This window comes from Chinchilla lanigera, unplaced genomic scaffold (assembly GCF_000276665.1).
Source record: "Chinchilla lanigera isolate Chin_1 unplaced genomic scaffold, ChiLan1.0 scaffold00099, whole genome shotgun sequence".
Lineage (NCBI taxonomy): Eukaryota > Metazoa > Chordata > Mammalia > Rodentia > Chinchillidae > Chinchilla > Chinchilla lanigera.
Genome location: NW_004955500.1, coordinates 7435712 through 7447342, shown reverse-complemented (window position 1 = coordinate 7447342; position 11631 = coordinate 7435712). Strand labels below are relative to the sequence as shown.

Here is an 11631-nt window from a genome sequence, read left to right as displayed (position 1 = left end):
GGCCGCGGAAAGAAAAATCACTTCTACTGACACTGAAAACGTCGTTCTTCTTGAGAAGAGATTTCTCCCCCATCATCGTTTTTGTTCTGTCTCAGAACTTTCGATCCGTATGTCATGTCGTAAATTAAAGTGCTTTCCACTTTTATAAATCATATCCAGACTTTCAGCTTCTTACCGGAATCGGCAAATACTTGCTAGGAAAGAGTTACTACTAGTAGTCTGATAACCAGAGAGAGGCAATCTGCAATAAACACTCAATTCAAAATATTTAATTTTATTATTATCTGACTCCAGAATTATTTAGAAATGTTTGTTTGAAGGTACCGTGCTTCTTTCTGATTTTTGAACATGTTTTATTTCCTCTATTTAATTTTTAAAATAAATATTAGTCATTATGTCTTTAAATATCACGTGTCCTTTCTCGCTCACCTCCCTTTCTGAAACTCTGATTGCATACGTGCCAAGACTTTTAACTCTGTCCCAGGTTTTGTATAATATTTTTCTAAATTTTCTGTTCTCGTTTTGTCTCTCTGTTTTACTTTGGGTGTTTTTTTTTTTTTTTAATCAATTTTCACAAAGTTAAATATTTTTGTCTTCTGTTGTGTGTAATCTACTAAGACAACCCAAGGAGTATTTCATTTTAGATATTTTACTTATTAGGATTTTCATTATTTTAGATTAAAGTGATACATTTTTCTTTTTCTCTGTTTTCCTGATCATGTTGTTCATAGAGGTAGTTTTCGCCTACTAATGCCAGCATCTGGGCTAATTGTGGATTTCCTTCTTATCAATATTTCTGTTTTGATCAACTATTTCTGTCTCTTCATGTCTTGTATTTTTCTTTTTTTTTTTTTTTCAAATCGAGAATCGAACTCAGGACCTTGTGCTTGCCAAGCAAGGTGCTCTGCTGCTGAGCTATATCCCTGGCCCTTTCTTCTATTTCTAAAATGCCAGCTTTTGTGTATTAAAAACTCTGGAGTCCCCAGGGTGTTTATCCTCCTCCAAAGCAAATCCACCATGTCCTCTATTAGGAAAAAGTACAATATTAGCCACCTGAAACAAATCGACTGAATCAGACATAGGTTACAGCTTACCACAATTCGTAGTGCATGGTTCTGCAGGCTTCCTACTGAAAGCTCATCTGGATTTGTCTCCTCAGGACTATGAAATTATAGGGCAATTTGCTCTGTTGTCAGAGTTTATCAGCTTATATTTTCAGTTTCATGGAGCCTTGTACAGTTTTAGAAATTACCAAATGTCTTGAAGGGAAAACTGGCTAAATGTTGAGATACCTTACTTCTCCAGTTTTGTCACTTCATTCATGAACCACTGCCAAAAGTTAAAGTACTTTCCACTTTTATCAATCATATCCAGATTTTCAGCTTCTTACTGGAATCAGCAAATACTTGCTAGGAAAGAGTTACTACTAATAGTCTGATAACCAGAGAGAGGCAATCTGCAGAATTTCAGCAACTCTAGTCCTTATTCCAGGGGCAGCTCCCTGATCCTTTTTTAAGGATCATAATTTTACTTTATCGTAATTACAGCATGCCGCACACTGTCTTTAGTGTGCATAGAACATTCTCCAGGATAAAGTGTACATCAGGCCATACTTCTCAATAAATTTTAAGAGATTGAATCATGGAAAGTATTGTCTCATCACAGTAGAATAATACAATAAATCAATAAAGGGAGATAGGAAATGAACAAATGTATGAAAATTAAAGAGCAGGCTGTGAAATAACCACAGAGTTAAAGAAGAAATTATAAATAAAATTAGAAAATACTTTGAAAAGAATGAGAATGAAAGCACATCTTACTAAATTTAGGGGACATAGTAAAAACAGTGATTAGAGGAAAATGTATAACTATGAATGTCTACCAGAAAGAAAAAAGTACTAATGAAAAAAACATTAATGAAAATGAATAGTCTAGTGTTTCACATTAAGGTTTAGTATGTGTACTTACTCTCTAAGATGAGTCTGAATGTCATGTATAGCAAACATGTACTGATAAAAATAAATGTAAGAAATGAAATGAAAGAAATAAAATGAAATGAAAAAAAGAAGCAGCCCCAAATTATAGTAAGGGGAGAATTAGGAGGTAAATTTTAAGAATAGAAAAAATAATAAAATCAAAATAACAGAGATGATCAAAAGTTGGTTCTTTGAAAAGTTTAACAAAATCGGCACCTTGAGCTAAACTAAGTAAGAAAAAAATGGCTCAGATATCAAATTGGGGAAATATTTTACCGCATTACAGGAATTTTAAAATTGTAAGAGAAGTTGTTGAACAAATGTACATCAACAAACAACTTGCATGAGTTAGATAATTGCCTAGAAACACACAGACTTGCTCAAGAAGAAATTAAAAAATCTGAATGGAGTTACAACAAATAAAAACTTGAATAAGTTATCAAAAATCTGAACTAAAAAATCCAGGGTTAGATAATTTCACTGCTGAATTATACCTAGAAAAGAATTCACACCAGTTACTGCCAAACCTTCTAAAAAGATAAAAGAACAAACACTACCTCATTTTATTTCTTACATTTATTTTTATCAGTACATGTTTGCTATACATGACATTCAGACTCATCTTAGAGAGTAAGTACACATACTCAGCATATCTTGACTCTTTTTATTCCCCTTTCCTCCCATGGTCCTGCATCCCTCCCTCTCTGGATCCTCTTTTCCCCATTTTCATCATCGTTGTCATCGTCATCGTCAGCATCATCATCATCATCAGCAGCAGTAGCAGCAGCAGCCCCACTTTAGTTCATATTTGCTACATGTAATGATAATTACATTTACTTTGGGTAGTTGGTACCAGTGCCTGACACATCTTGAATCTTTTGAGGTCCCCTTCCCCACCTCTTCACCCACCTGCCATCTTTTGCTCCCATTGTCATTTGCATAAGGTACATCTCCCTGTTTTCTTTTATCATGTTTTATTTTACCTTTACTTTGTTTGTTCTTTGGATTTTCAAATTAGAGAAACTCTGTGGTATTTCAACTTCTGTGTCCAATTTATTTCACTTAATGTTGATTTCAAGGAGCATTTATTTTCTTATAAATGTCTCAAGTTTATCCTTTTTTATAGCCCTGTAGTATTCTATGTACAGATGCCATATTTACTTTACCTGTTTATTTGTTGATAGACACATGCGCTGCTTCCAAGATTTAGCTATTATGAATTGTGCTGCTGTACACATTGGAATGCAAGTGTGCATCTATCACTATAATATGGAGTCTTTAACTCTTTCAGAAAGATATCTGGAAGGGGAATGATTAGGTGAAATGGAATTTCTATTTTTAGTTTTTTGAGAAATTTCCACACTGACTTGCATAATGGTTGTACTAGTTTACATTTCTACCAACAATGTAGAAGGGCTCCTTCTTCACCTCAACCATGCCAGCGTTTGTATTATTTGGTGTCTTCATAATTGCCATTCTTTCTGGAGTAAAATGAAATCTCAGCATTGTTTTAATTTACATTTTTCTAGTAGCTGGCAAAGTGGAACATATTTTCACGTATTTGTTGGCCATTTATACTTCTGAGAAGTGTCTGTTCATTTCAGTGACTCATTTTTTGAGCGGGTCTTTTATTTTGGGGTGTCTTATTTCTTTATAGGTTCTAGATATTAGTCCTCTTTTCAAGTAGTTGGCAAAAAAATTTCCCATTCTGTAGGTCGTCTCTTTTATTGGTTGTTTCTGTTGCTGTGCAGAAGCTTTTAAATGTGATATAATCTCACTTGTTGATTCTTTCTGTTATTTCTTGTACAAGTGGAATTCTATTGAGAAAGCCCTATCCTATACCTATGATTTAAAGAGTTTACCTACTTTATCTTCCTATCAGGATAAAGTTTCTTTTTTAATATATATATTTTCAATCCATTTTTATTTCAGTTTAGTACATGATGAGAGATATGGGTCTATTTTCAATGTCCTGCATATGGATAGCCAGTGTTCCCAGGATCATTTCTTAAGAGACTATCATTTCTCCCATGAAAGGATTTTCAGCTATTATGAATGGTGCTGTTATAAGCATAGGTATTCACACATCACTGGTTTGATATCTTTAACTCTCTCAAGAAAATGTCTAGAAGGAGAATAGCTGGGTCAAATGGAATTTCTACTTTTAATTTTTATCACTGTCACTTTGTAGTGTAACTTCAAGTCTAGGATGATGATAGGCCCTGTCTCGCCCTTGTTGCCCCAAATTGCTTTTGCTATTCTGGATCTCTTCTGGTTCTACGTACATGTTAGGGTTGCTTTTTCCAGTTATGTAAGGACTACGTTGGTATTTTGATTGGGAGTGCATTAAATCTATGTAAGAGTTTTGGAAGTATGGCCATTTTGACTGTTGGTTCTGCCTTTCCAGGAATACAGGATATCTTTCAATATTCTTTATTTTTTTATTTTATGGAAAAAGTGAAAAAAATTTCATAACAAAATAATAGAATAACAATATTTAATACATTGAATATAGTTATCTTTAAAGTAGTTACTCAGAGTACAAGATATAGGCATAAAAAATTATCCAAACGATATATGCACAAATCTTTCTTTTCAATGAACTAAGAGAAACTAGTAGCATACTATCTTCTATTTTTTCCTTTTCCCTTCCTTCCTTTTCCCTTTCCCCTATCCCAATTTTTTTTCCTTTTGAACAATTCCTTCCCATTTCACAATATATATTGTACATTTTAGATCTTATTTACTCTTTCAGTTTCTCACACCAGGGAGACAATACGATGTTTACACACAAGTGTGATTTATTTCACTTATGAGTATGGTCTCAAGTTGCATTCATTTACCTATACAAGTCTCAAGTTTATCCTTCTTTATGGTTGAGTAGTATTCCAGTGAATAAAAAGACCACATTTTTCTTATCCATTCCTCAGTTGATGGGCAACTGGGTTGTTTCCAAGATTTAGCTATTCCAAATTGTGCTGCTGTAAATGTGGGTGCACATATATTGGTGTGATATGATTTTTAATTCTTCCAGGAAGGTACTCAGAAGGGGAATAGCTGAGTGGAATGGGACCTCTAATCCTAGTTTTTTGAGGAATCTCCAGACTGATTTCTAAAGTGGTTGCACCAGTCTACATTGCCACCAACAGTGGATGGAGAAGTGTTCCTTTTTCCACAGTCCCTCCAGCATTTGTTACTGACTTCTTGATGATAGCCATTCTCTCTGGAGTAAGATGAACTCGTACTGTTTTAATTTGTATCTCTAGAATGACTAGTGAGGTTGAACATTTTTTCATATATTTATTTGCCACTTGTATTTTTCATCTGAGAAATGTGTATTCATCTCACATGTACCAAACAATTAACCCATAACTGTAATTTTATATTAATGTTAATTCAGGTATCAAAACACAGTTGGTTTAATTAACATTTGCAGATGAATAACACAATCTTAATATTTAACCAAATACAAGCAGATTCCACATATATAAAATATTTTAAACAAAAAATAACTAGCTGTTTACTACAGTGTGAGTGCAGAAATATGATGGATGTGAAATATGGCCTGCTTGTCCAACACCGTCCTGCACATCAGGAGTACAGCTTCCATGTCTCCTCCTTTTGTACATTTTTTGTACATTTTCTTTTTCTGCATTTTTTGTACAGTCTTCCCCACCCCGCCCCGCCAGTGACTAAGCATACACAAAACATTCCATCCTACAACAAACCAATGTCCTTCTTGTAGGAATCATTTAGTATAGTGCTAAAGAGTAGTGGTTCTGGAGACACTGGTTTGGATTTGAGTTTGAATCTTGAGTTTTAAAAACTGTGTGACCCTGGAAAAATAATTTTAACATTCCTGTGTCTCAGATTCCTCATTAGTAAAATAGGCATTTTGAGAATAGCTAGCTCAAAGTGTTTTAGGAGAGAATTAGACAACGTGGGAAATACATAAAACATTATCCAGCATATGGTACAAATACCTGAATGTTGAAATAAAAATACTTATCACAGTTAAAGATACATTGTCTTCAATCTCCCTCAAAATACTCCCTCTCACTTTAAACACATTCACCCCATTGTTCCAACCATTTTCTAAAGCAGTTTTAAAAATCCTCTTTGCGCATGTCTTTACGAGATGTGATATAAATATGGTGAGTGCCATGCAGTATAAAGTCAGGTTCATAAAAACATTGTGGTGCGCCCTCACTCACTTTATTCACTGGACCTGGTACCATGTGACTTCTGGCTCTTTCCCAAAGTCAAAATGGCCATGAAAGGTAAATGTCTTGAATCAGTTCAGGACATGGAGGCAGCCACTATCATGCATCTAAACACACTCACAAGGAGGACTTCCAGAACTGCTTCAGAGAGTGGCAAGAACGATGGAATAAGTTTGTTCAAAGTGAAGCGGAGTATTTTGAAGGGAGATTAAGGACAATACATCTTTTACTCAATAACGTTCCTAAACATTCACTATAGATTTTGATCATACCTTATAAATAACCACTAATTATTGGCTCCCATGATCATATATTACATTTCATGCAGCCATTTTTGTAAACATCTTCCTGATAGTTTAATTCCACTGATTTTCCAAATGTTCAACTCAAGCACCAAAGGCAAAGTATCTTGAAGTTCAGCTGAAGTTCAGTACAGAGATCAGATTCCCTAAATGAGATTCTTCCAGGAGGAGGCCACTCACCTCACCTCCTTCAGAGCCTGCCAGACACCCCAAGGCCTTAGGGCCTTAGTCCTAGCTCACGGCTTTGACACAGAAGTTCCCAAAGACCATACTTAGTGGGATCACCTGAGGCTCTTCATATTTTGATTTTACCTATTTAATAAGTAGCAAATTAGGGTTCAAGTTATAACTCCAGGGAATTAAGGACATTGGTTCCTCTGTCTCCTGAGCTGCCAGGCTCAGCTGGTTCATTAATGAGTGTCTAATCTATACATACCCTTCTGAAGGGTCATGTGTGAAAACCACTCACTTCACAGATTTTCCTCCAGCAGTATTCAAAATTGGAGAAGGAATTAAGTAGAAAGATTGCTATGTAACTGTGTATCACCACTGCAGAGAAGCTCCTTCCACCTCTTGTTGAGCATTTGAGGATCTTTCCATGTGACCAGTTGGAGAAACAGGTAGGACCAAGCCGGAGCTTGGATGAGGCATTCCTGAAACTGCTTCCATCAAGAGCTTGTAGTTCTCAGGTAATGTTTTCAACTCTCACTGTGACTTCCAATATGAGAAAAGAATTGTTCACCATTCTTGTAACTGAACTGCAAAAATACTGTTTCTCAGGAGCCTAGAGACTATTTTAGCCCAGATGAGATCCTACTGTGAAAAGACCAAAACACAGGGAATCTTCTGAGATATTAAAGCTCACAGTTCACTAATGTCTGCTATGATTGCTCTGAAGTCTCTTCCTCCCTCCCCTCCCTTCCTCTCCCCTCTATCTCTCCCTATTTCTCTCTTGTTTTCCTCCTCTCCTCTTTTCTCCTCTTCTTCTATCCTTGTTTTCCCATCTTCTCATTTAGTTTCTATCTGTGAGACACTGAGCTCCCTGACCTGGGAGTCAGACTTTTTATACAGTGAGGTCTTTGTGTTTTCTTACTCCGAGAAGCTATGTGGGAAGAGTTCTCTAGCCTCAAAGCACTGGGCTCAGGAGTTTCTTCCCTCTGGGTTCAAACTGGCCTAGGCTCTAGCAGTGCAATGAGATCCGAGAGGAGCAGGTAGGAGCATAAATATCAAGAGTGCTGGACAGAGTCCAGCAGAGTGAATAGTTCGCAGTACAGTGTACACCAGAGTAGAGTGGGAAATGCAGAGTGGGAAGGACAGAGTTAACACCAAGAAAGCTCTCTTTAGGGTGTCAGAGAACATATACTACAGACGTTCATTTTATTGTCACTACTAATTCTCCTTGATCCCAACAAATACTGATGGTATGAAACACACAGACAGGGGACAAGAATCTGAAAGATTATAGGGTGAATATCTGAATGCAAAACATTTTTGTTGAATTATCTCCTGCTTTCAACCCTTTTTCTGCAGCCCAAGTGTTATTAAGACCCCAGAGTCTTTATACTACTTTATGCTAGGTATCCAAACTTCCACCACACCCCAACCACCCCACCGCACCCCAGATGTCATTCTCATGGAAAGGCTGTGATAATGTCATACACCCAGACGCCTGAGCTCAAATCTCTTTGAGCTTAACACCATCTGTGACCTTGGAAAAGTCAGGTAACTTTCTATGTCTCAGTTTCTCATCTCTAAGAAAAATCTGTGTCAGGACTGTTTATAAATACATAAATACAATCACAACACAAACTGGCTCCTATCCCACTGTTGAGTCATGTGTACCCTCATCCCAAGTCTGAAGTATTTAGAATTTGTGGTTCTTAAGAAGCATCTCTTCAACATGCCCTGCCCACACTGGATGTTTTTAGGTACAGAAGAAGAAATACAGGTAGACAGTGTGGTCAGTTATGCTCTCCAAGTAAGTCTAGAATGACTGAAGCACTTATCGACCTAATTCATTCTAGAAAATTCAAATACTTAAAGAAATTTTCAAATTTGAAAGAGAATAATCAAAATTATTGTTATTTGATGTGACTGTTACTTAGCTAATGAGGATATTAAGGGAAACATTCACTGTGAGAGGACTTGACAGACTCAAAGATGAAAGTGACCAAGATGCCTCAAAAGAGATATTCTCCAGAAAGTGGCTCTCTGTTCGCTGAAGCAGAGCTAATTTCGGCCACTCTGGACTATAGATTAACCTACTAGATGAATTAACAGGTAACCTGGATTTGGCTTCTAAGTGAGGCTCATTATGAGAGTCCCAGTGAGTGCTTAGTACTATGGAGGAAAGATCTGGAAAGACAAGATCTGGAAAATAGGCTGATTTACCTCTTCGTGAGTCCTTGTGTCTGGCTCTTGGCATCAGGACAAAACTAAAAAATACAGGGAAAACTAAGAAACTAAAATCGTCTGGTCAGAAGACTGTGAGGTTACCAAGAGAGTATGAGCTTTCACAAAGACAAAACCTAGGTGAATGGTTCTAGATTAAGTTTCAAACTAGAGATAAAAGCCAGACATAGTGGCACACACTTGTAATTCTAGCACTTGGGAGGCTGAGGCAGGAGGATCATTGCACATTCCAAGACAACCAGGGCTACATAGTGAGTTTAAGTCCAGCCTGAACTACATAGTGAGATCCTGTCTCAAGAAACCAAAAAAACCCACCCCTCCCCCCCAAAAAACAAACGGACATAAAGGACAACTTCTAAAGAAAAAAATGATTACTAGAAAAGAATAACTAAAATTTAGGAGGAAAAAAGTACATACATACAAGGTGTGGCTGAGAAATTTAATGGATATTTATTTTTTTTCATTTATTACAATAAAAAATGCGTTGTCATTAACCCCCCTCTAAATACTCCTCTTTTTGCGAACACTTATTCCATCTTTTTTTGTCACCTTCTGAAGCAGTTCTGGAAGTTCTCTTTGTGAGTGTCTTTACTTGCACTGTGGTAGCTGCCTCCATGACCTGAACTGATTCAAAACATTTACCTTTCATGGTCATTTTGACTTTGAGAGTCAAAAGTTGCACAGCTGTGCTCACTTCAGCAGCACCTATACTGAGGAGTTGCATGGTGCAGATCTGGTGAATAAGATGGGGGGAGGCGCGCACCATAATGGCTTTATGAACCTGCCCTCCCATGGGAGGCCACTGAGCACAGCATTCATAGGGTTTTTAAGCAAACCTCATAAAGAGTTTTTATTTGATAGAAATTGCAGTGATCAGTTGATCAGTGCAGTATAATAAAACCTACTATAAATTTTTAATTTTTAAACTTATTACAATAAAAATCGTTGCCATTAATCCTCCCCTCTTCAGATGTACCTATTTCATTGTTCTTGACAATGTGTATATTACTGTAATAAAGATTTAAAAATTTAAACGTTCATTGTATGTTTTTCAATCACCCTTGTACATCAATGTGTCACATACATGGTAAAAAAGCCTGAGAAAATAGAATTAAGATGTGTTATGATACACGTACCAACTCCTCATGATGGCTGTGCTTATTATGTACTGAAAACATGTACTAATAAAATATTTCATCATTTAAAATTAATTTAAATACAAGACATTGGTGGTTTATGAAAAAGAAAGATAAAAGCTATAACTAAGCAGGTGCAAATCTTAGGGATGTTTCAAAATGGAAGAATAGATGAGGAACAGAGGAAAAAAACCCCAAATGTTGAGATGGCCCCACCAAGTCAAGCAAAATGTGCACACAATACAGCTAGCAAAGCGCTGTCCCATTGAAGATCAGATACATGATCACGGGAAAGGTCTGGGCAAATTAAGAAATTTCTTCAGCAGTCTTTCAGGTGGAGTCGTAGCCCTATGGAAATATTATTGTGAGGTTTTGAAGGCCTATGTTAAATAAAGCCAAATAGGAGTGTGTACATATAAATGGAAACCCTATCTCTACAATTGGGTATAGGGAAGAGAAGTTTCCATTCTAATTCTATATTTATTTCTAGAAAGCATCCTTTCTAAATGGCTATGAGGAATCACAGCACCATCATGGAGTTTATCCTTCTTGGGCTGTCTGCTGACCCCCACGTCCAGGCATTGTTGTTTATGCTGTTCCTGATGATTTACCTCCTGACCATGGTGGGGAACCTGATGCTGCTGCTGGGGATCAGGGCTGATTTCCACCTTCACACCCCCATGTACTTCCTCTTGAGTAATCTATCATTTGTGGATCTCTGCTTCTCTTCAGTCACTGTGCCCAAGATGCTAGAGAACCTCGTGTCTGAGGAGAAAACCATCTCAGTGGAAGGGTGCCTGATTCTGGTCCTCTTTGTGCTTATCACTGCAGGGACTGAAGCCTTTCTTCTTTCAATGATGGCGTATGACCGCTATGCTGCCATCTGCCATCCCTTGCTCTATGGCCAGTTAATGAGCGACCAAATGTGTTTGAGTCTGGCATCGGCTTCATGGGGCCTGGGTTTTCTGGATGCAGTCATCAACATTCTCCCCGCTGTAAATATGAACTTCTGTGAAGCACAGGCCATTCCACACTACAGCTGTGAGCTGCCCTCCCTCTTTCCTTTGTCCTGCTCCGAGGTCTCCACCAATGTAACTGTTCTGGTCTGCTCCACACTCCTGCATGGCTTTGGCACATTCTTCCTGATCCTCTTCTCCTATGTCCATATTGTCTCCACCATCTTGAGCATAAGGTCCACCACAGACAGAAGCAAGGCCTTCTCCACCTGCTCTTCCCACATCACTGCAGTGAGTTTTTTCTATGGTTCAGCTTTCCTCCGTTATCTCATTCCAAGCTCAGGTTCACCTCTGGAGTTGATCTTCTCCACCCAGTATGGTGTGATCACTCCCCTGGTGAATCCCCTCATTTATAGCCTAAAAAACAAAGAAGTAAAGGCATCTGTGAGAAGAACCTTGTGAAAATGTTTACAAGGACCTAGATAACAAGCTGTATTGGTTTGGGGCTTATTTTGCAAGGGGAACAACATAATACAGAACACATACTTTATATCATTATTTATAATAGTCACCCAAAGAACAGTATACAAAAGAGTGCAGGAAATCTGTCCACACACTAAGACCAA

The 11631-nt window shown here is 37.4% G+C and overlaps 1 protein-coding gene across 1 annotated transcript; it reads left to right on the top strand.

The window, feature by feature from the left end:
- The first annotated feature begins 10101 nt into the window (after positions 1 to 10101).
- LOC102029986 (olfactory receptor 8S1-like) lies at positions 10102 to 11467 on the top strand. Its single transcript, XM_005406650.1, has one exon. The coding sequence runs from the start codon at positions 10556 to 10558 to the stop codon at positions 11465 to 11467; it is 912 nt and encodes a 303-aa protein (XP_005406707.1). The 5' UTR covers positions 10102 to 10555.
- Positions 11468 to 11631: the final 164 nt, after the last annotated feature.

Bases quoted from the DNA above. Each gene is read 5' to 3' on its own strand.
- LOC102029986 (XM_005406650.1), top strand. From the start codon at position 10,556: ATGGCTATGAGGAATCACAGCACCATCATGGAGTTTATCCTTCTTGGG.